Source organism: Leptonychotes weddellii, chromosome 13 (genome assembly GCF_054177405.1).
Source record: "Leptonychotes weddellii isolate Sample4059 chromosome 13, ASM5417740v2, whole genome shotgun sequence".
NCBI lineage: Eukaryota > Metazoa > Chordata > Mammalia > Carnivora > Phocidae > Leptonychotes > Leptonychotes weddellii.
The window spans coordinates 75,067,810-75,092,398 of NC_138381.1; the positions used below are offsets into that span (position 1 = coordinate 75,067,810).

At 42.8% G+C, this 24,589-nt stretch overlaps 1 protein-coding gene across 2 annotated transcripts in view; it reads right to left on the bottom strand.

The window, feature by feature from the left end:
* The window catches only part of ANAPC5 (anaphase promoting complex subunit 5), a 41,477-nt gene that overhangs the window by 11,366 nt on the left and 5,522 nt on the right, over positions 1-24,589 (bottom strand). Inside the window, exons 4-12 of one of the 2 annotated variants that reach the window (XM_006736963.3) lie at positions 24,355-24,547; positions 16,554-16,620; positions 13,524-13,625; positions 12,155-12,345; positions 8,833-8,914; positions 8,100-8,189; positions 5,523-5,704; positions 4,325-4,460; positions 1,027-1,101 (exon numbers count right to left, since the gene is read on the bottom strand). In XM_006736963.3, the coding sequence (XP_006737026.1) occupies positions 1,027-1,101; positions 4,325-4,460; positions 5,523-5,704; positions 8,100-8,189; positions 8,833-8,914; positions 12,155-12,345; positions 13,524-13,625; positions 16,554-16,620; positions 24,355-24,547 (1,118 nt within the window). The remainder of the gene's footprint in view (positions 1-1,026; positions 1,102-4,324; positions 4,461-5,522; positions 5,705-8,099; positions 8,190-8,832; positions 8,915-12,154; positions 12,346-13,523; positions 13,626-16,553; positions 16,621-24,354; positions 24,548-24,589) is intronic. The other variant, XM_031031932.2, reaches the window with a different exon arrangement.

The window sequence follows — 24,589 nt, forward strand, 5'->3', positions numbered from 1 at the left end:
TCCTCACCAACACTTGGTGCTGTCAGGTATTTTACCGTTGGCCAATCTGATGGGTATGAAATATCTCATTATTGTTTTCACTTGTATTTCCCTGATTGTCAGTCAGGCTGAGCATCTTGTTATATATCTATTGGCCGTAGATGTTTTTTCGGTGAACTGTGAATTAAATTCTTTTTTTTTTTTAAACAACTAGAACTATAACCAAAACTATTCCATCACATTAGCACTGCCACACTTAACTCTCCCTTCCCACGTGACCCGTAGGTGCTTTCCCCTGTCTTCTCTTCTGTTTGCGTACCACCTTTGCAGCTGGGTCCTTTGAGTTCGGATCACAGCCTGCTGAGACCCCAGCACATTTCACATGCAGATGGGTACCCACAGGATATCCAGTGCGGTGGAGCCAACAATCCCTGGGAGTGGCAGCTCAGGGACCAGCAGTAGATTCCCAGGCCATGATCTCTTAGGGTTTCAAATTCTCAAATCCATTGCTGACTAAACTTGGTAAGGGAAAGAAGAAGGGACCAGTGTAACAGCTTTCTCAGCCCCACTAGAGACAGACATCAGTGCAATAAGGAACAGGGGGCCTGGGAGTGCTTTATAAAATTAAATTCCCTCTGGGGACAACATCTTCCCAAAAGGTCATTTAATTCTGGGAGGAAAAGACTAGAGTTGCCAAGTAAGGGACACAACACCAAACTGAGATGTAATTCTTCATCTATCCATAGACAGAGATGATCCATACAGTTAGAGATATAAGGAATACTACCTTAAAACCATATAGACAGGAAGAAAAAAGTTCCCTAAATAAATCTTTAAATCTTTTATCAGAGTTTATTTCTCTGCCCTCTCTAACAGAGCTTACAGAGTCTGGTATGTACCTATATTCACCTCAATGCACAGATGACACAGAAAGGAACCAAGACACAAGAAACTGAGGGGAGACCCTAAAATATTCTGCTTTGACAACAATACAGTAAAAACCATCTCTTTGGAAATAAATCCAATGCCATGCAAAAGGCAGATTACCTGGGCATGCTGACTATTAGGTGGGAATCGTTCCTTCAAGTGCTTTAACACTTCCGAAGCTGCAGCAAAACAGCCCTAAGTAGAAACACACGGTTCGATGAGCACACCTGTGTTGAAACCACACCTGCTACCCCACTCACAGGATGTCACTATGATTCACCTGTTTGTGGTGCTGTACCCTGCAAAGCACAAGCCAGAGACTGCCATACATCAAGGGGTCTTTTTTTTTAAGGTTCTAGCATATTTTATTTGTTCATTAAAAATTTTTTTTAAATTACACACGTAATGCATGTTCATTCTAGGAAAAAAACTTAAAAATAAATGTAAACAATAAGAAAAAGACCAATTTCAATCTCACCAAAGATAATCACAAGAATGTTTTGGCACATATCCTTCTAAATTTCTCTTATGCACATAAATAAACACATACACGTTTTCTAAAAACAGGTACACATGCTATTTCTGTAAATTGCCTATAACACTGTGTACTACATGGTAGACACTCAATAAATATTTTTTGAACGAATCAATCTTTCCAGTGTTCACAAATACAAAGCTGTATCATCATACTATGTTATTAGGTAAATAAACTATGACACATCAAAATAACCCCCTAGTGTGGGATAATTTCGTCCATTTTAAGAATGCTACAGTGAATATCTTGGTGCATATACCTTTACATGTCCACTTGTCCAGTCATTTCCTTAAGATAAGACCTTTGAAATAAAACTGGCTGGTCAAATGATAGGCATTCCGAAGCCCTCTGATATAAATTACTAAACCACCCTCCAGAAATGTGCCAAGAACTTTCATACCAGCACTCTATGCCTTTCTCCCACCACAACAGTTAAGGATTGCCTATTTGGTGAAATTAGTATTTCACTGTATTAATCTGAATTTCTTTAATGACTAGATTGAAAACTTTTTCATGTTTTTGGGTCATTTTTTTTTTTAATGTGAATACACTTTCATGGGGTTTTTTTTGTACCCTTATGTCATTGGAATGTTTCTTATTGACTCCAAAAGCTTTTCAACTTGTCCCAATCCTTTGATTAGGTGAAATGTCTTCTGTCTATATAGAAGTTCAATTAGACTGCAAGTGAACTTTTATTTGAAGTGAATTAAGTGGAAATTACATTGAATTATAATAAAAGGTCAATAATCTTTTTATTCTTATGATTTTTAAATGACCAATCTTGCCAACTATTTTCATGACTGCCACAGTGAGTTTGGCATGTAGGTTGAGATGGGCTGTCAAACCTGTAGGCCAAGTAGGGAGACACACACTGCAGTATCCCCCCAAACATTCCCACTGTGACCTGCTCCTCCTGAGGTTGGGAGAGTTATGATACCAGATGGTCTTAGAATTACACAAAAATAGCAAGGGGGCTGGCTGTCTTAGTGCTCCCTCTGGGTTTCAGGAGGAAGGTCAGAAACAGCAATTCAGACCTTCTAACTTCTTTGTAGGTTCGCCCACGCCCCAGTCACTGCCACACCAAAGTGCAGTATCCAGTTTATTTGGAGATCAATTTCAGAACACAATCCGAAGCACACATAAAGGAAATAAAGGAGCAAATGGAGATGCATGATAAAGCTGCCTTCTCCACCGTTGGCCAAGCTTAATTTCCCAGGGGCCTATCTAACCTATACAATTAAAAATGTGACAATCATCAGCCCTGTGGGTATAGCTACCTGGTTGATGTTCTAGCACTAGCAAGGTCTTAAGAAGGCAGGTTGAGGAAAGGGGGGAAGGGACTGAAATGAAACAAAGAGGCCACTGCTTATCTCCTAGCAGTGCAATTCTAAGGCTTCACAACACATCCTGGCCACTGGAGCCAGGCAATGATGGCGTCAGCAGCTTCTTCACATAAGCGCGGGGATACAAGGGACATGAAGATGGAAATACCAATACAGATCCAAAGAGCAGGAAAAATCTCCCAGGAAAAATCAAAGAACTCTAATAACTGGCCTTGGAGAAAGTTTCAAAGCTTGAGTATCGAGCCAAGACCAAAATTTTTGTAAAGTAGTTTTTCAGTCCAGCAGGAAAACAAAAAAATCATTTCTACCCTACATAACTCAAAGAGAGCTGAAAGGAAATTATCCAGTTTAAGGCTGGGGTCAGTGGGGAGAATCTGACTTCAAAAAGCCATATGGGGAAACTTAAAGTGGGTGAATTGTATAGCATGTGAATTTTATCTCAAAAAAGTTGTTGGAAGAGAAAAGTTGCACGAGGTTCACACCAAATACCTAACTGAAGGTTCACTGACTCATCCATTACCAAATGCCCCACTTAACCACGGTACCAGGAAAGGAAAAGAGGATATGTTTAGAGGTTCCATCAAGAGGGGGAGAAAAACCAAGAAAGTGATGAACGTGCAGCTTCCTGCGGAAAAGCAAACAGCACGTGCAGCTGGACGCTGTTCTGACATCACGGAAGCCAATGTGATGCTTCCCAGGTGCAGGAAGAGAGCAGCTGATGAAGGTGCACGTGGGACGCAGCCAAAGCCCATCCATCCCCTTTGTCTCCACAGATACCTAAAGGACTGCCAAATGCTAAAATACGTTTAGTGGGGGGAAGTATTTATAGACTTCTGAAAGGGGTGGACACCATCCAAAGATCTTTAGGCTGCAGATTAGGGAATACTGAGTGCTATGATACAACCTAACAATAATCTAACAGTAATGGACACCACAGACAAGTGGAGAAAGCTGTATGATCAAGGAAATGCACGTATAGCCAAGGCAGTGTTTAATGAGCTAGAGGGCTTGGGTAAGAGGTTTCCCTGACTTCTTTTCCATGAAAGAAGACATTTTGGAGCAAAGGAGAGAGAAAGCCTAGAGCAGCATGAGAGACCCTTTCATCAATCCCCTACAAAGAGAATCACATAAAATGACTTGGGCTGTAAGTCAAGGTTACATCCAGTTCCCACCGTCCCTTTTCGGAGTCAATCAGACTTGTGTTGGAGACTTAACATTAACTGGTGAGGCTTTCCTGTCTCCTATAAACATACATAGCTCTACTACCTTAAATTTCAAAGACTCCTTTTTATTCCATTTGCTACATGGAAATAGCTGACCTCTTATTCCCTTTGTCAATGCAAAAAGATCCCAAGTTCAACAAACTTTAAAGACTCCACACCCCGTCCATTTCCACCAATGGGATTTCACTCTTTCAGCGCCCCCTGCACCCAACCAGGCCTGACCCAGACACATCCAGTGCTTTTGAAGCAGCAGAGGGAAAAAGACATGGTGGAGCCTCCATTGCTCCCGAAGCACGCAGGCCCAGCTACCTGCCTACCTGCTCTGCGTGCAGCTCTGCGAGATGGCAGAGGGCGACGGCAAATGACTCCGTGTTGTTCTGCTGCACGCCCGCATTCACGGACTCCAGGCTGTTCATGCTCAGCAACATCTGGGCCTGCTGCAGTGCCATGGTGCTGGGTGGGGAGACGGACAGGAATCCCCTTCAGTCAAGAGACCCAGGTTGCCCCTCGGCCACATCCCACAACTATCTTGAGTGGAAATGGAAGGAAATGAAGTCCCCCTGCAGGCTCTGGCTTAGGGGGAGCGGCCACCTCCCACCCTCAGCACAAGGAAAGCAGAAACGCACCCTGGGTGTGCAGCCCCAAAGGAAACATGTGGTGGTTATGGCGCAACCGGGAGCTCCAAGCTCCAGACCCCTTGACTGCCTCTAATTTCCCTGTGGTCACAGTGTGTTAATTAGTTTTCACGGATAAATTCAGACCTGATGCCATCCTGGCACCAGCTGCTCTGGCAACGTAAGCAGCGGCCAGTGTCTGCAGCTGTCTCAGCACATCGTGCCAAAAAATGATCTCAAGTATACAAAAACAAGACTGGTAGAGGAGGCGCTTCCTTTCATTATTGAATTCCTAGGAATAGCAGATTGTCTAGGTAGAAGGTGGGGTAGTGACAGGGCTCCAGGATTAAAAACCTGGTTCAGAAGGGTACTTCCAAGCTAAAGAAGGCCAAATGGAAAATTAAACTTGAGGCCGGAGATACTCTAGAGAACACACCTCGGCTAACAGGGAAGCGCAACCCAAGCAACTGTGGCCCCTGCCTGCCAGGGACAGGAAGAGAGATTCCGGTCTCGGATCACAGGGGCATAGTGCTTGGAGTCACAGGACCCGGGTGTGAGTCTTGGCTCTGTCACTGTTAATGACATTTGTGATCTTGGGCAGATCAGATGTGTGAACCTTGGTTTTCACATCCTAGAATGGAGCTCACCTACCAGTTACCTCACAGGGCAGTTGGGAGGAGCAAATAAGAATGAGCACAGGAAAGAACTTTACAAAGTCTATGCAAAGTACAAAGTGTTTTAAAACTATAAGCATCTTCTTTAATCCCCTGCATGAACAACTTTCATCAAAGGGGAAAATGACTTGTCTGTTTGGCCTTTCATAGAACCAGTTTGCAAGCTTCTGCTCATCTCTGGAAGGATTCATGCCCTTATGGCCTTGAAAGTCGGCTTGAAGACCCACCTGCGGCCATAGAGTCTCCAGATGGCCGTTTTCTGTGCAATGCTGATATCGATGAGCTCTGACAGGCTGTGTTTCCAGTGTAGGAGGTCAGAGTCCTTTAGGGCATCCATCAGTTTGTTTGCTGTCTTCCCAGCAAAAGCCCTCTGCTGAACTAGGGACTGTATTCCCAGAGAGGCGAGGTACTAAGGGGACAGACATACCCATGACTCAAGGTACAGATTACATGACAGAATTGTTCACTCTTCAGAAATTTGGCATCTTTCACATTTCAGCACATGCAAACCGATGGCATTATATAAAAGGAAAGTACCTACAGCCTGACCCTAACACATATGAAGTGTGTTTCTGAAAAACTGGGCCTGGAAGAGAGGCAGATGGTATGCTGAGAAGAACCAGGGCTTTGACATAAAATGGGCCTGGACTTAAACACTGTCTCTATCACTTATTCTGTGAGTCGAGGCCAGTTAGCTTCCTAACCAAGCCTCAGCTTCCTCATCTGTAAAATGGGCATAAACTCTAAGAATTATTGTAAAAATTAAAATAAAACGGTATGTGGGGCACCTGGGTAGCTCAGTCAGTCAGTTAAGCGTCTGCCTTCGGCTTGGGTTATGATCTCGGAGTCCTTGGATGGAGCCCTGTGTTGGGCTCCGTGCTTGGCGGGGAGCCTACTTCTCCCTCGCCTTCTGCCCCTCCCCCTGTTCATGCGAGCTCTCTCTCAAATAAATAAAATCTTAAATAAATACAAAACAGTATGTGTCAAACAGTGCTGGACACATTACCGAGTAGGATTTTTTTTTTAAGATTTTATTTATTTATTTGTTAGAGAGAGAGAGAGAGAGCACAAGCAGGGGGAGTGGCAGGCAGAGGGAGAGGGAGAAGCAGGCTCCCCACTGAGCAAGGAGCCCAATGTGGGACTTGATCCCAGGTCTCTGGGATCATGACCTGAACCAAAGGCAGACGCTTAATGGACTGAGCCACCCAGGTGCCCCCGGAGTAGGAGATTTTTTTACTTCCCTTTTTAATTTTTTTTTAAGATTTTTTTTTTCAAAGGTAAAACCCTTTTTTTTTTTAAGATTTTATTTATTTATTTGACAGAGAGAGACACAGCAAGAGAGGGAACACAAGCAGAGGGAGTGGGAGAGGGAGAAGCAGGCTTCCTGTGGAGCAGGGAGCCCGATGTGGGGCTCAATCCCAGGACCCTGGGATCATGACCTGAGCCAAAGGCAGACGCTTAACAACTGAGCCACCCAGGCGCCCCAAGATTTTATTTTTAAGTAATCTCTACACCCAATGTGGGGCTCAAACTTACAACCCCAAGATCAAGAGTCACATGTTCTACCAACTGAGCCAGCCAAGCGCCCCTGAAGTAGGAAATTTTTTAAAGGATGACTATTATGAGCATAATTATCTTTTCATCAACTTCTGATATAATTTTCAAAGGTGAAAGCACAACTTAAAAGAGTCCACTTAGGGGGAACCTGGGTAGCTCAGGTCATGATCCCAGGATCCCTAGGATAGAGCTCCAAGTCAGGCTCCCTGCTCAGTGGAGAGCCTGCTTCTCCCTCTCCCACTGCCCCTCCCTCTGCTTGTGTGCTTGCTCTCACGCTCTCTCTCTCGCTCTCAAATAGATAAAATCTTTAAAAAAAAAAAAAAGAGCTTAGGGGCACCTGGGTGATTCAGTCCGTTAAGTGTCTGATTCTTGGTTTCAGCTCAGGTCCTGATCTCAGGGTCATGAGATCCGAGCCCTTTGTCAGGCTCCACACTCAGCAGGGAGTTGGCTGGAAGATTCTTTCTCTCCCTCTCCCCTGCCCCTCCCCCCACTAAAATAAATAAATCTTAAAAAAAAAAAAAAAGCTTAAATCCAAAACAAAAATTGTACTTACGAAGTCTATCATTTATTTTAAGGGACAACTTACTTTTGTCATTATAATCAATTCTGTACATGTAAGTTCCCTTTCCCAAAAATGAATCAAATGGACAATTTACAGATTTAAAAAGCATATACAATGTGTCAACTGTACCTCAATTTTAAGTAGGCTCCCCACCCAGTGTGGAGCCCAACATGGGGCTTGAACTCACGACCCTGAGATCAAGATCTGAGCTGAGATCAAGAGTCAGATGCTAACTGGGGTGCCTGGGTGGCTCAGTCGTTAAGTGTCTGCCTTCGGCTCAGGTCATGATCCCGGGGTCCTGGGATCGAGCCCTGCATCGGGCTCCCTCCTCAGCAGGGAGCCTGCTTCTCCCTCTCCCACTCCCCCTGCTTATGTTCCCTCTCTCACCGACTCTCTCCCTCTGTCAAATAAATAGATAAAATCTTTGAAAAAAGAAAAAAAATAAGCCTTTTCTGAAATTTTTCTAAGTAAATATGTGGAAGTCAATGTTGATCAATAAACTAAACAAGTATCTCCCCTCAAATTGGTCAACAGAACTTTTATAGACATTATTAAGATAAAAGGAGCAGAGAGACACCTATCAAATAGAATTTAGTGGTTTGATTAACAGTTAAGGTCATCTGAAACTACCAAGAATAAAACCACACCATTTATTTAAATAATCTCACAGGAAGACGAGCCTTACCGGTAACCCAAAATGTACTGCCTTCTTCACAGAGTGCTCTAGCAAAACATAGCTATCAGATCTCTTCTGCCCCAGCACGTAAAGCCAGCTCTGGTAAGAGAAATCATCAAAATATATCCTAACAATGACAACGGTTAATGTTCTATCGAAATATCAGCATGGTTGTAAGAAAGATTTAACAAGAGACAAGATAAATCTTCTAAAATATTCACGAAGTATGAACCTAAATGAAAACCACTGAACAACATTAAAACTGTCAGATTGAGCTAAACAGCCACTGATCTTCACCTCTGACAGTAGTGAGTGGCAAGTATTCCATAAAAAAAACATGAAGCTCCCATAGGGCCTTTAACTGAGAAATCGAGATTCTCAGGGAATGTTAAATGAATTCTGTGTTCTCCTTGTGCTTGGTGTTTATGCTTTCACGGGACGATGTCTGATCCAGTTACTAAGTGTTGCATACACCTTTTGGTTAATGCCAACGTTTAAAGTGGTAGCTTTGGATTAAAATTTGTAGACAAGAAATGCCCCCCCCACCAAAGCAAAACAGAGATCATGAATTAAGAAAGATAATAACTATGGGTTGCCTTTTCTGAATTCCCACAACCACCTAACTGGTTTCCCTTCACCTCTCAGGGCCTTCTAACTGCAAAACAACCCAATCCGAATGGGGCCTTCTGAAGGCCAACTCAACCCAGGGGCAGAACTCCCGAGACAGGAGGGGGCAGCTCACCAAGCAATGCTGGAGACACACATGATCGTTGGACTCCTGGGCAATCCTAATCGCCTCCTGCAGGGCGAGCTCTGCCTGCTGACTAGAGACAGACCAAACATTAATAACTCATTAACAGGGGCGCCTGGATGGCTCAGTTGTTAAGCATCTGCCCTTCGGCTTGGGTCATGATCCCAGGATCCTGGGATCAGGCCCCGCATCGGGCTCCCTGCTCAGCGGGAAGCCTGCTTCTCCCTCTCCCACTCCCCCTGCTTGTGTTCCTTCTCTCGCTGTGTCTCTCTCTGTCAAATAAGTAAATAAAACCTTTAAAAAAAAAAAACTCATTAACAAACATGTCCAAGCAACGTAATAGGAAGGCATCTGTACAGTAATTCATCTAAGTAGAGGCCTCTGGGTTGGAAGTTGTAACAATGAGCTTATTCCGTCAGAGGTGCTTCCCTCTCCCAGCAGCAAGAAACATTAACAGTAGAGACACAGAACAGGTCCTTTCTAAGGTGGATTTCTACTGCAAAGGGCAAGAAGGAATGGCTTTTCTTGATCTCTGCTCCTAAGATTTTTATTTTAGTTGTCCACCCCTGGGAGGAGGGGCAAGCATAGGATATAACACTTCACTTTTCACTGCATTCCCTTCCCCATTATGTGAATTTTTTTTTACAATGGCATTTGATACTTTTGTATTTTTTCAAAACTAGTTTTAAAATGTATTTTGAGAATACTCACTTCTGAGATTTTTTTCTGCTGACGTGGCTCCCCTTCATCTGGGATATCTCCCTTAATTTCAGAGTCTGCGGAAATTCAGCCAACTATCCTTGGCCCCACTGAGCTCTCACCTCAAAACACCACAGAAATGCTATCTGTAACCCACCTTGCAGTGCTTAAATACTATTATGTATCACCTTCTACTTATTTAATGTGTTAATTTTATTTCTTCAAATAGTTTATAAGCCTGCAGAGGGCAAGCTCTTAAATTTTGGTTTCCCAGTGGCAAGTCACAGAAAAGAAGTTCTATAAATGCAGGGTTACAGAAGACCTCAAAATCAAATCAGAAATCCTATGGGTATCACTTATTAAGTAAAAATTTACATAAGGAATTTTCTTTAAAATTAGCATTAGCCTCACACAATCCATTTTAACTGGGGAGAGCTGGATTGTTCTTCAATACCCACTTATTTGACTAAAGAGGTGAGATACATTTTTACCTATTTTACATTTCTTTTAAACTCCTTTCAATGCTGAGATGCAATAGGATAAGCTACTCAGGGGCAGGAAGCATATCATCACATACAGGCCCTCAATAAATATCAGTTGATTTAACTTTATTGAATATCTGAAGAATAAATAAATAATGTTAAGTTAAAAAAAAGGGGGGGGGGCTTTTGGGAGAACTGTATAGATAGTATGCTAAAACTAAAGAGAGATTACTTTTCCCCAGGGAGGAGGAAAAGTTAGATCTACCAAATGGTAGATTCGCAGATAGATTAAGACTGCTTTAAATCTCTATTCAAATATTAAGTTAGTAGAGGTGAGGGAAGGCTGACCTGCTACCTTATTATTTAAACAGACACTTACAAATTGAAGGAGTGATCTGTGCATATATCTGGAGGAGTGTCCCTTATGAAAAGAACAGCGCTCCCAACCCTTTATTCTCATCTATCACCTTTATGTATTATGTTCAGTGTTGTTTATCGTCTATCTCCCCTACTGTAAGCTCCATGAGAACAGAGGCTTTTCCCTCTTCTTTTACTGCTGTACCTTCAGCACCTACCACAGTGCCTAGTACACAGCAGAAGCTTAGTAAACAACTATACTGACTTTCAAGAAATCTTTACAATCCTATAAGCTAAGTGACAAAGATTTATAAAGGCCACAGCTCCAGGGCTAGAATCAAAGAAGCATGGACCTGAGTAAATTAATTAGCAATTAATTTGATGCAGTTAGCTGCCTCTCCTATTGAAAATATATAAATTCTATACATCAACAGATTATTTGTATCTAGAAGGCTGGATACAAATTTCCAAACCCTAGCAGAAGCTGTTTTGAACACAGAAATCAGTTAATGGTAAGTACTACAAATGATATTGCTATTTATTATGATAACATACAAAACGAAAGGTTCCGATTAAGAAGACGTTACAGTTGGGCAGGCAAAAAAGAAGTCGAGGATCAAAAGATAACATGGATCTCATAAAATCATGGAGTTTGGAGTAGACTTGAACCTTTCTGAGTCCAACTATCAATGTGATGCTTCAGTTCCCTTACTGACACCTGGTCTAGGCTTGAGCACCTCGCTGACACTTCCGAAGAGGTTCCATGTGGGACCACCTTCCTTATCATGGGCAAAGCACGGCCCTTCCTTTGCACTTCCCCACTCTTGTTCTTCTCCAGGAATTACACCCTTGGTCATCTAAGCTTTCTTCACATGGCTTTTACGACATGAAGATGCCAAACACGTACTTGGCTAAATCATTTTCTCTCTAAGCTCACCATTCTCATATCCTTCCCACACTGTTTATACAACATGGCTTTGGACGCCTACAAGAAGACTGTCCCCCACACAAGCTCCAGCCTGTCTATGTCCCTTTTAAAATGTAACAATCAAAAACAGAATTTCTGACCCAAACAGCAAGGGGTAGAAGTCTCAATTCTTGAACTTTGGACACTGTATTTCCATTAACACACCCTACAGTCTCTATTCAAAAATGCCTGTAGCAGAGACCACATTTCTCTCAAAGGGGAAAAAGCCACGGGGATTGCGGGGGTGGGGGGGCCCTTTCAATCAATAATTCCCTCCCTTTTCACCCTTATTCACATTATTTCACTGCTTCCAAAATAGCCTCCGTGTTTTAAGTTTTTATCCACATAACTCTATTTACTAATTAATAATTGGGCAATTTTCCTATTTTTATTCATTAAAATCATAAGCACATCTCAGCAATGGCATAAGCCAGTGAATTCTATCCAAAAGCACAAATATGTGGCTTTTAGCAAGCCGTACAGTGTTTTATCCAGTAAAAGTACGACTTCCTTTTGGCTTTTTGAAAGACTGAAAATAGCTTTTGTATCATTATTACCTCCGAAAAATCCTTTTGGGAATCTCTGGCCTAATGACCTAATTTCCTTTTAACTCAATGGCTGTTTTTCTTAGAAGGAAAAAGGCCATGCACTAAGACAGTAATGCTCAACAGTGACACTAGGGGGCAGACTGCTTAAGCAGAAGATTTTTGTTAACTTCTGTCCAGGAAAAGCGCTTCCCTCTTCGGAAGTTAAACGCTTGAGAGTTGATCTCTTCAGTCTCTGCGGGGACAGAAACCTACGGACTCACTAGTGACCGAAGCGGCAGTGCAGGGCGGCCAGGTTCAGCGCGGCGTATCTCAGGCTCCGGCCATAACCCTCCTCCCCGTTACTTTTGCTTTCGGCCCCAGTGAGAATCAGGCGATCGAAATAATGAAGGAGGCTGTGTGTTGAACTGAAAACATCTTGGACCCGGAGGTTGTTTAAGTAGCTGAGATAGTGCTGAAACAAGAAACAATCCACGCATTTTAAATGTTCGGCTTCCTCCCGCGTGAAACGAATTCAGAGTGTCCCACTGGCTGCAGACACCAGTGTACCCCCAACCCTCCCAGCAAGACGGCTTAGCGTAACCTTTCCCCCACAGGCAGGATAAAACAAGTTCAAGATACAGTTTATTTCCTCCTTAGGGAGTCCCCAAATGAAAAATGCGCGCCCATTAGGATTTGTGTCAGAGTTTTAGCCTAAATATAGGTCCACTATGCCACTGGTTATATTAGGGCCCATGGGTGATGGGGGGGGGACTCAACTAGCTCAAGTATTAAGGAATACTGTGAGCTCAAAAATAAAGATTTTAATTCCTGAATTCATATAAAAATTATAAAATTAATTTCCATAAATGTCCAAGTCATAACACAGTGAGTCTTTAACTACTTTACTAAGTTAATTATCTTGCATTTTGACACTATTTTCATTTTGTTTGATTCACTTAATTAAACTTCCCTCCAACAGGCAGATCCCAGTTACTATGGAGCAAAGCAGATATATGTCTGCATGTGAATAAAGATGTCAAATCCAGGTACTACTAAGAAAGTTTAAAACAAAAAAAGAGGGGCGCCTGGGTGGCTCAGTCACCAGGCGACTGCCCTTGGCTTGGGTCATGATCCCAGCGTCCTGGGATCAAGCCCCCCATCGGGTTCCCTGCTCAGCCGGGAGCCCGCTTCTCCCTCTCCCACTCCCCCTGCTTATGTTCTCTCTCGAGCTGTCTCTCTCTCTGTCAAAAAAATAAATAAAATCTTTAAAAAAAAGAAAAGAAAAAGTTTTCAGGGTAAAAATCCAGTAAGGAATGAAATTACTTGAATTTGGGAGAAAAAAAAAAAACTAACAAAAGAGGAGGAAGGAAAAGAATTTTTAGCCCCAAAACTTAAAAAAAAAAAAAATCAGTCTACTGTTCATAATTCGGAGCTTCAGAGAGATGATATATGAACGAGAACAGCAAGAGACTAAAGAAACTCCTAATGGCCCCGGGGGGTGAGGGGTGAGAGGAAAAGCTTTGCCACCTAGGCTTGTTGACTTGCCAACATTTCCTTCCAAGGAACGGGGCCAATGGGCCAGTCCTCATTTGCACGGCTCCTCAGTATAAAGAGCAGCCTTGTTGTGGCTTTCCAACTCAAAAGACTCACCGCTTCAGCAAAATCAGGATTAAATTTCAACAAGTTGTTCAGTTCTTTCTGCAAAGATGCTGGAGTGAGGGCTTTTGTCTCATCGTTCTTTAACAAAGAAGCCTGAAATTTAAAAATGACAACTCAGTGGAAAGAAATGGCCAATAAACATATGGAAATATATACTAACCAGCATCCCCTGACTATGTTCTTTTCCACAGCTACTCTCTCCTCTTGACCACACAAAACACTGTTTCCTCTTCCTGAAAACACAAAGCCGCCCAACTACCTCTACCCAGTCACACGCTCCTCACATGCCTTGCAAAAACTCCTGCTTCTCCTTCAGGCCCCAGTTTAGACTTCAGCCACTTGCTTGTATCACTTTCTAAACTAGGTAAGGTTCTCTAAGCCCCTATGTGTGCCCATAACCCCCTGCACTAACCCTTCCTGCAGTACTTATCAAACTACATGAAAAGTACCAAAGTGACCCACCCCGGACTGTGACCACCCTCAGGACTGCTAGTGTATACCTCCATCCAGCACTGCAAGAGGCCTCAACGGCACTCAGGTGCCCTACTCCCGGTTATCTGTCCCATTAGATGGTACCAGCAATGATTATACAAAATATGTAGAAAACTAATTCTAAATTAAACATTAGTACTTATCTTTGTTACAGACACTTCAATTTTACCCAGACAAAAAAATTTTTTTTAAAGATTTTATTTATTTATTTGACAGAGAGATAGCGAGAGCAGGAATACAAGCAGGGGGAGTGGGAGAGGGAGAAGCAGACTCATTGTGGGGCTGAGCAGGGAACCCGATGTGGGGCTCGATCCCAGGACCCTGGGATCATGACCTGAGCTGAAGGCAGATGCTTAACGACTGAGCCACCCAGGCGCCCCATTACCTAGACAAATTTTTATTTATAAGCAATAATTTCTAATTCCATTTGAATTCATTATATCATTATAGAAGATTCCAAAGACATGGAAAGACATATAGAGGAAACAAAAATCATCTGTAACCCCTCCACCCAGAAATAACACAATTAAAATGTCAGTGTCTTATTCCAGTCTTTTTTCTATGTGTGTGGGATATACATGTGATACATACATTTATACAACTATACCACATTTTTAACAAAATTAGAACATGGTATATCAATTTACTTCCTGCTCTTTTCATTAATAATATAAAGTCTGTCTCCTCATCAGTCTTTGAAAATATGATTTTTAAAGCAAAAATATTAACCCTGTGACCATCATATTTATTGCAAGTACTTTTTTCCCATTTTATTGTTTGCCTTTTAATTTTGTTAGAATGTGTTCTGAGATGCAGACATTTTTAATTTTTATGCTGAAAAATCAAATGATCTTCTTCTATGTGTTTTCTTCCACAGCTTTTATGTTTAGAAAGTCTTTCCCCACCTAGAGATCAGTTAAAAGTTAATATGTAGTTCCTCCTGGTCTAATTACAGCTTTACATATTCACATTTACCCTTTAATCCATCTGTAATGTACTGAAGTGTGAGGAGGAGGTAAAGAGCTGGCTATATTTTCTCTTCCATACTTAACCAATTGTCTAGATGGGTTTTTCTAATCTGTTTGAAATTCATTTGCGGGGTGATCCTATCACTTTTCATCTAGACCTAAACATAAAGAAAATTAATAACAAAATTAAGGAAAATTAGAAACGTAGAGCAAAAAATCAAAATCCTATACTTGAAAATAACATGGGAGAAAAATATTGTTTCTGTTACCAAGCAAATGAAAAAGTATGGCTCAAACACACCAGCAAGAAATGTCTGGGCTGAAATGTACTGATGTCTGCAACTTGAAATGCATCAAAAAATGAAAAGGTGAAATGGTGGCTGGATAAGGGATGTGTAGGTATATAAGGACAGAGCAAAATAGTAATTGTGGCATCAAGGTGACAGGTGTATGGGTATTCACTGTGCAATGCTTTTCAACTTTTCTTTCTGTTTGAAAATGTCTAATAAAATGTTGGGGGAAGAGAAATAAGTCTTCCAAATCAGGTTTTGTTGTTTTTTTTTTTAACAGAGATAGAGAGAGAACACAAGTAGGCAGAGCGGCAGACAGAGGGAGAGGGAGAAGCAGGCTCTCCGCCGAGCAGGGAGCCTGATGCGGGGCTCGATCCCAGGACCCTGGGATCATGACCTGAACCGAAGGCAGCCGCTTAAGCGACTGAGCCACCCAGGCGCCCCCTAAATCAGGTTTTTGGGCTGTGTTAGTCACACACTATTATAAAATGAACATGCATTATAACTTTAAGAAAAATAAAAGCATGCGGTGCTTGGCTGGCTCAGTCAGTAGAGCACGTGACTCTTGATCTTGGGGTTTTAAGTTCAAGCCTCATGTTGGGTGTAGAGATTACTTAAAAATAAAATCTTTAAAAAAAAAACAGAAAAAGAAAATCACCCACAAAATCATAAAGAACACATAACCATCACTGTATTGTTACTGAAGAAAAGAAGACCGAGAATAAGGAATAATGCAGATTCACTAATAAACGTACTAACAAGACAGGCACGTGTGATGACATATAATGCCACAGGATGTGTTTTTACTTATTAAAGGTTTTATTTACTTATTTATTTATTTGAGAGAAAGAGAGAGCAGGGGGAGGGGTAAGGGAAGAGGGAGAGAGAGACTCTCCAGCAGATTCCCTGCTGAGTGTGGAGCCTGATACGGGGCTTGATCCCACGACCCCAAGATCATGACGAAAGCCAAAATCAAGAGTTGCATGCTTAATCGACTGAGCCACCCAGGAGCCCCTCCACAGGATTTGTTTTTAAAAGTTTGTCATAGGGACGCCTGGGTGGCTCAGTCGGTTAAGCATCTGCCTTTGGCTTGGGTCATGATCCCGGAGTCCTGGGATCGAGTCCCGTGTCGGACTCCCTGCTCAGTGAGGAGCCTGCTTCTTCCTCTGCCTGCCGCTCCCCCTGCTTGTGCCCTCTCTCTTTCTAATAAATAAAATCTTTTTTAAAAATTAAAAAAAAAAAGTTGGTGATAAATAACAGAATTAACATACCTGTTGAGAAAGAAAAAATTCTGCTTGTTTTTGGGAGAGAGGCCCACTGCAAGATACCTCCTCTTCTCTGGAAAAAATAAAACAAAACTACTAAGGAATTACAGCACAGGGATGAGTGAACTAGGTGATGGGGACCAAAGAGTGCACCTGTTGTGAGGAGCACTGGGTGTCATATGAAGTGCTGAATCACTGTATTAGTTTTAGTTTCACCTGAAACTAATATGACACTGTATATAATGAACTGGAATTAAAAACTTAAAAAGTCAAACAAGCAAACAAAAAAGAATTACATAACAGCAAGAATGGTAAGGCTAACAAAGTCAAATAGCTTCAAAACCTTTACAATTAATTCTCTCTTCTCAGGAATAAAAAACATACTTAAAAAGTGATACTGAATGACCTGCCAAAGTTCAATATAATTATGGACAGTTACAGACCTAAGTTCTACATGGTGTGATCTTCCCACCATGCAAATCTCTCGTGGTACCCCTGATTTAAAGCCCTTCGGTGGTACCCCCTCAGCTTCCAGAAAAAAGGCCACACTGCTTAGAAGGGCAGGCGCAATGTTCCATGAGTGGTCCTAGCCACTACCTCTCTCCTTTACCTTTTCTTTCTCACCCACACCTCCTCACAGATCTCCTATCCTGCTTCCTTGGCCTGCAGGGCCCATTGTCCCACCCACTGTTGGACTGCAGTACACCATCCATCATTCAAGACTGACTGAAGTGCCATGTCCTCCACGAATCTCTGCTGACGTCTTCACTGGAACTCCCACTGTCTCCTAGAGAGGCTGAGCACAGTGTCTATGCATTGCCACACCTGCCTGCTCTTACTTGCAATTGGATGCCAATACCCAGCACCATGCCTAGGAACAAAACAGGCCCTCAGAGTTTGGGAAATGAATGAATGAAGAGTTTCTTTTTTTTTTCTTTCTTTTTTTTTAAGATTTTATTTATTTGCGAGAGAGAGAATGAGAGACAGAGAGCATGAGAGGGAGGAGGGTCAGAGGGAGAAGCAGACTCCCTGCTGAGCAGGGAGCCTGATGTGGGACTCGATCCCGGGACTCCAGGATCATGACCTGAGCCGAAGGCAGTCGCTTAACCAACTGAGCCACCCAGGCGCCCGAATGAAGAGTTTCTAACTCCTTGCTACAGATAAAAGATGTGGTGTACTCAAGAGCAGGAAAAAGTGGCTTCTCTTAAGAAATAACCATTTGCCTAGAAATTTACATTATGCAGAATTAACAGACAAGGAATATAGGGATATAAACCTAGGCTTGAGAAATCTACACACGCACAACAGAAAAGTCTTATTTTGAGAGCAAAGTATGAGTAATACCCTTCTGCCACAAGACTCTGAAGAAATGGACTTCTCTATAGGATTATCGTAAGTATAAAAATCAATATTTACTCATAAATAATGCTTTTATAAGTACTCTGCATCTAATACAGCAGTTCTCCAACTTTAATGTAAATGATATGTGAATGGATATTCTAAAAGAAAAGAAAATTCTTCTGAGGTTACATAATTTGGGCGAAGTTACACACTCTATCTTGCTTGGACATTCATGACGCACATGAGAGAAATCCAACAGAAAGAAACTTTATTTACTTGTATTTAATGTACCATTTACCAAACTCATTGAACAAAGAATCCTTTCCTCAATCTTTCAAGAAGAACTAGTGTTCCACAGAAAACACTTTGGGAGGTGCTGCTCTAATATTCTCTCGGCTTCATTTCTGATAAATATTACCTAATAATCCCTAAGGCAGTGTATCAGATTCTGCAGTCATTGGAGCTGCCAAGAACCAGCCCCAACCCAGGTCTAACAAAGATCAGTGACAGGGCGCCTGGGTGGCTCAGTTGGTTAAGCGACTGCCTTCGGCTCAGGTCATGATCCTGGAGTCCCTGGATCGAGTCCCGCATCGGGCTCCCTGCTCAGCAGGGGGTCTGCTTCTCCCTCTGACCCTCCTCCCTCTTATGCTCTTTCTCTCTCATTCTCTCTCTCTCAAATAAAAAAAAAAAAAAGATCAGTGACACAACAGTGACCTGGAGGGAAATAGAAAATGAATTCACAGGCCAAGTTCTCAAATGGAAAACAGTCAGTAAGGACCCCTTTCTCTTAACATGCCTTGTAACCAAGGTAAACCCAAGGCTTGGAAGAAACATGGCTGTACACAAAAAGACTAGAGATTGGTAAGAATGAATGAATGAATGAATGAATCTGAATGAAACTGGACACACAATACTGGTCCCATCCGCATCTAAAGTCCACAGTGGTCAGGGCACCTGGCCGGCTCAGTCAGTAGAGCATAGAGAAAATCAGCATCATGCAAACTGATTCTATAAAGAAGGTAAGTACAGTCCCCATAAATGAAGATCGAATTTGGTTCTGGCCTGCATGGTGGCAATTGTGGCTGACATGAACCAGCTTGCGAAGAGCAAGTAAAAACACCATGGCCCAAACCATCCTTTACTGACTCCTTCTGTTTCCTCAGGGCCCCATAAATACATGCAGAAGGAAATAACTTGTGAGAAGCCACAGAGGTATTCAATTTAGGAAAAGGGCTACCCATCTGGGAAAAGGGCTCAAGTACACCTTGCTTATAATCCAGTTATTAGCTGAGACAGAATTTTAGACTTACTAGTGCTATAAATCAAGGGCACTTAAGCTGGGTCCATGGATGGGCTTAAAGTTCACGAACCTTGTAAAACTGCACTCAAAAGTTGGCAAAGACGTGCATTTCTAAAATGGACCTACTACATGGCATTTGTGAGATTCTCAGGAGTCTGGAAATTTCCTCTAAAGGTCTTAAATCTACCACTGTCATCGAAATTTTAAAAATATGAGATTAATCAATCAACAAAGATTTTACTTTTTGTTTTTGAATACCTTGGCAATGCACAAGCCTTCAGTCTAGGTCCTGGAGGACACACAATGTGTTAACAGGGTTACAGTCCCGGGGAAGGCTAAGACAAGCCCAGGTGAGAAGATGGGGGTAAGTGATAAATGCCAAATATGAATATGAACTCTGTACTGAGAAACGGGGGAAATCACTTGCAAGTTGGGAAGGAGCAGAGAAAATGATGAGGAAGGAAGAAGGCATTCCAGGAAAGGGAAACAAAAGACAAGATCCTGGCAGGCCGGGACAAAGGATCCAAGCTGAGAAACTGAAAGTAAGGTCAGAAAGGTCAACTGTGGAAGGCCTCGAATACCAGGTGGGGAGACTGTGGAATCCTTGGAGGTTTCTGAGCAGGATATTGACAGAAGCAGGGGAGACGAGGGACTGGGACAGGAACAGTTACTAAACATCCAAGGAGGAAGCAACGACCTCACTCTTCTGAGGTGTGTGACCAGAGGGCGTGATGCAACCCCTCTCCCTGAGCCACACTGTCCTCCTTCTGTGCCTCCAATATGCTGGCTTGTCCTGTCTTGGAAGCTGTGTGTGTGCCGTGTGCTCTGGCAATTTCTCCTGGCTCCTTCATCGCCTGGCTCCCCGTCCGAGGGGCCCCTCCCCAGATGAACCCCCAGTTACTGCTACCTTTTACCCGAAGGTCCCATTTTCTCTCGATGGCACTGCCTTGCTCTGAAACTACATTACTTACCAGCTGCCTCTCTATTATCTGACCCTCCCCACATGGCCTTCTCCTCTTGGGTAACACAGCACCTTAACATGGTGTCTGGTACACAGGATGCACTCAGGAAGTATTTGTTGAATAAATTAATGAATTTGGGAGATTTATATTAAATCACTGGCAAGTGAAGAATTACCAGAGAATCTCTACTTCTATTAGGTCCTTTTAGGAGCACAGAGAAGCTGTAATTACAGCAGCTTGCAGACTAGGAGCCTCCACAGCCGACTCATGTGGGCTAATCCTATCCGCTCCTGACTGCAGGCACTTGGCAACTGCCAGCAAATGAAACACAGGCTCAATTTCAGTGTGCCCTCTCTTCTGCGATGGGATTTTTTTTTAATGATAAACATTTGTTGACTCAATATTTATTCCCTCCCTTCTGAATTAACAGTGGGGGGAAGAAATCAATTAATTAATTAACAGTAGGGTTTCTCATTTCAGATGGGAATAATTTCACTGTGGGATGGGAGATTTGAAAGCTATGCAGTATTTCTTTCCCCTTTCTAATTTTATTTGTTTGTTTGTTTGTTTGTTTGTTTGTTTATGTGGGCTCCACAATGGGTGGGCGTGGAGCCCAATGTGGGCTTGAACTCATGACCCTGAGATCAAAACCTGAGCTGAGATCAAGAGTTGGATGTTTAACAGACTGAGCCACCCAGGCGCCCCACTCCTTTCTAATTTTAATACAAATTTCTAGGGCAAGAAAAATAACTTTCCTGAAGAAAAGAGACCTGGAAACATTCCAATAATTGAAAAAAAAAAAGAAAGAAAGAGAGAAAACAGAAAGGAAGAATAAAAGAACTAAATTAAGAAGCTTTTCATAATGCAATAAAACAATAGAAAAGATCACAAAAAATGAAATTTTCCTCTTTAAGAGAACCAAGAAATGAATGTAAATATATTCTTTCTTTTTTTTTAATGTAAATATATTCTTTTTTTTTTTTTTTAAGACTTTATTTATTCATTCGAGACAGAGAGATACAGAGAGAGAGAGAGAGCATGAGCAGGGGAGAGGCAGAGGGAGAGGGAGAAGCAGGCTCCCAGCTGAGCCAGGAGCCAGACATGGGGCTCGATCCCAGGACCCTGGAATCATGACCCGAGCCGAAGGCAGACGCTTTAACGACTGAGCCACCCAGGTGCCCCTAATGTAAATATATTCTATAAAATAAAAAGAAATCTTACTACGAGTAAAACCATTTCTTTGTGGAGAAAACATTGTAATACTTAATTAGAAAAATATTTAAATAGTATATCGCTTTAATTTTGGTGATAAAATTCAGTTACTATATGTACACTATTTTCTGGAACTATATGTACAGCTTTTTTTTTTTTTTGGATCCAGAAATGTCACTGCTGGAAAATTATGAAAATTTACATTGGTCTACATTTTTTAACCGTTACAAAGCCTTCTGCATGTTGTATATTTTAAGTGAAAAAACGTTCCTATTTTATCTTTGAAGATATAAAATTGTAATATATATGCAATTTGATTCTCAGTTCTTACGGTTTCAAATTCTTCACCCCTACTTTTTTTTTAAAGATTTTTATGTATTTGAGAGAGAGAGAGTGAGAAAGAAAGAGCAGGGGGAGGGGCAGAGGGAGAAGCAGACTCCCCGCTGAGCAGGGAGCCCCACTCAGGGCTTGATCCCAGGACCCTGAGATCATGACCTGAGCCAAAGGCAGACGCTTAACCAACTGAGCCACCCAGGCACCCCTCACCCCTACTTTTCAAAAAAAGTTTTTATACATTGTAATTCACTATAGACGTTTTCTTTTTCTTCTCTCTTTTTTTTTAGTATAGTGCGCACAATGTGACATTAGCTTCAGGTATACAACATCGTGATCTGACATGAAACAATACACCTTCACAGTAAATACACTGGATCACACACAGATAAGTTCTTAGAACATGATAAAAACACAACGATGCAGTTAGACCTAATTACGTCAGATTAATTTAGGAGACAGCCAAAGCAAAATAAGCCTGAATTTTAACATTTCACAAGAAGTGACATTCTGCTACTTGAAGTAGATAAAGTAGCCAGAACAAGGACTACACCACAGCCCAGACGCATCCCTGAGGCGGCTGAGTTAAAAGAGAACAAGAACAGCCAGTATTCACTGGATGTTCACTACACGCCAGGCACAGTTCCAAACACTTACATGGATCTGAGGTTTAATGCTCACAACACCCCTCTGAAGAGGGGGTGGGATGCACCATTTTGCAGATGAGGACGCTGAAGCACAGAGAGGGTGAGTAACTGGCCCAGAGTCACACAGGGAATAAGTGGAGGAGCCGGAAACCAAAGCCAGCAGTCTGCGACCAGAGCCAGACGCAAGCCCACACTGTCCTGTCTCTCCATTAGATGAGAGGCATTTGTGAGCAACTCTGAGTAAGCCAGGTTTTGGAAGTTTAATGGTACTATAATCTCTTGTGCCCCGTATGTGCTAAACAAATCACGTAACCAAAGGCCACTGTCAGGAAGCACCCATCCCCGACGGCGGTCAGCCAGCCTACTTAGGGCAGGTGAAATTTCTTAAATCAGAGCTCTGAGCAACCTGCAGGGTAATGACCTGTGATGTCAGTCTTCCTCCCCACACTGTGGGCTCCTTGAGATCAGGGGACATGGCATATACTATACGCGTATACACACACGTGTGTGTGTTTCTCTCCCAGCAGCAGTAGTTTACTTGGGAGGAGATCCCAGGTAACAGTTGGGATGAGAGGAAGTGAGGCAGGAAAGTGAAGAAGTCAATAAACAGTGCTTCACAGGACCACTCGCCGGTGCGGGTGATAGGCTGCGTATGTTGATTTTCTGCATTCGTTCACCCAGCACATGTTCACAGACACAGTCTACGAGGCAGGCACTACACTAAAGCACTGGTAACACGAGAAGCAAGAAAGACAAGGGTCTTAGATCTGAAGGGGTGCCAAGGGAGAAGACACAGATACAAAGAAGTGAGCAAATAATGTGAAAAGGCACTCCATGAGGAGAGCCATGAAGGAACTAAAGAAGCCAGAAGTATTCGGGATGGAGATTACTTCAGATACGTGGTCAGGGAAGGCCCGTGTGATGATGCTGGAGCTGAAGCCGAAGTCAGCGTGGAGTATACAGGAAGCTGAAACAAGCCCATGCAGTTGAACTGCTGAGAGTGAAGGGGACAGTAAGGAGCCAGAAGCATGGAGGATGACGGGGCCAGATCACACAGGCACTGAGGCCATGATAAGCTTGGATTCTGGTCTAAATTCCAAGAACAGTCATGAAGGTTTGGGGCAGAAGGGTGCCATGGTGTGACTGACATTCACAGGGCTTCCCTTGGATGCTACATGAAAAACAGATTGCAGATTGCAGGGAGACAAGAGCGGAGGCAAGGAGGCCAGAGAAGTCCAGCCTTAGCGGAGACGCAGGGCCGGGGTTGCAGGGGCAGCAGTGGTGATGGAGACAAGTGAACTAAGTCCAAACTGTCGTGGAGGAACAACCGACTGGGCTGAGGGCCTGGTTGTCGGGGTGACAGAGAGGGAGGAACCAGGGGCACTCCTAGGTTTTGAGCTTCAACAACTAGGTGAGCAGTGGCACCCCGTGCCCCGTGCTTAAACTTTAATAGGCACGCCATCCATTTTCACTGAATTAACCAACTGTTAACTCACTCTGACATAAGGAACACTCAGTCAGGGAGGGTCCCAGCAGGAAACAAATGGCACATTCAAATGGGATGATGTGAGAAGAGTTATAAAGGACCACTTATGAAACTCGGGGCAGGAGACAGAGAAGCGGTAAGGGACAATACAGTCCCCAGGACTGGTAACAGTGGGGCACCTTACACCCCAGGCCTGGGAAATCTTCCTAGTTCCCAGACCCCAGAAGAATGCAGAGAGGACCACCTAATAGAAGCTGTGACCCCACAGCCAGTCTACCATGGCCCTGAAGGAAGGGAGCCAGTGGATCAACAACCTGACCCCAATCTCCTTGACCCACTACTGCCTCCCAATCAGAAATCAGAAGGCAAGGAGCCCACTGATACAGCCCACATGGGTCAATTTCTTGGATCTGGAGGGGCAAAAGGATAGCACGCAGCACATGAATCTGAATGAATGAGGACTCACTATGCCTGTAATTATACTATTTCACAGGAAAGGGATGCCTACCCAAAAAACCCAAACTACCTTATAGATACATCAAGTTCTTCTTTTTCCATTTTTCTTTCACCCTCCTCTCTGTTGGTCAGTTCCATATCAGCATCCTCCACTGTCTTTTTCTCGCCATTTTGGAAGTACTGTTGAAGGGCGGTGTACAGTTTAAACACTTGACTGAAAGAAAGCTTACTGTAGGCCAAGATCATATGGCGCAGAAATAAACCTACAAAATAAGACATACACAAGTGAAGGCATTAGCTGAAAT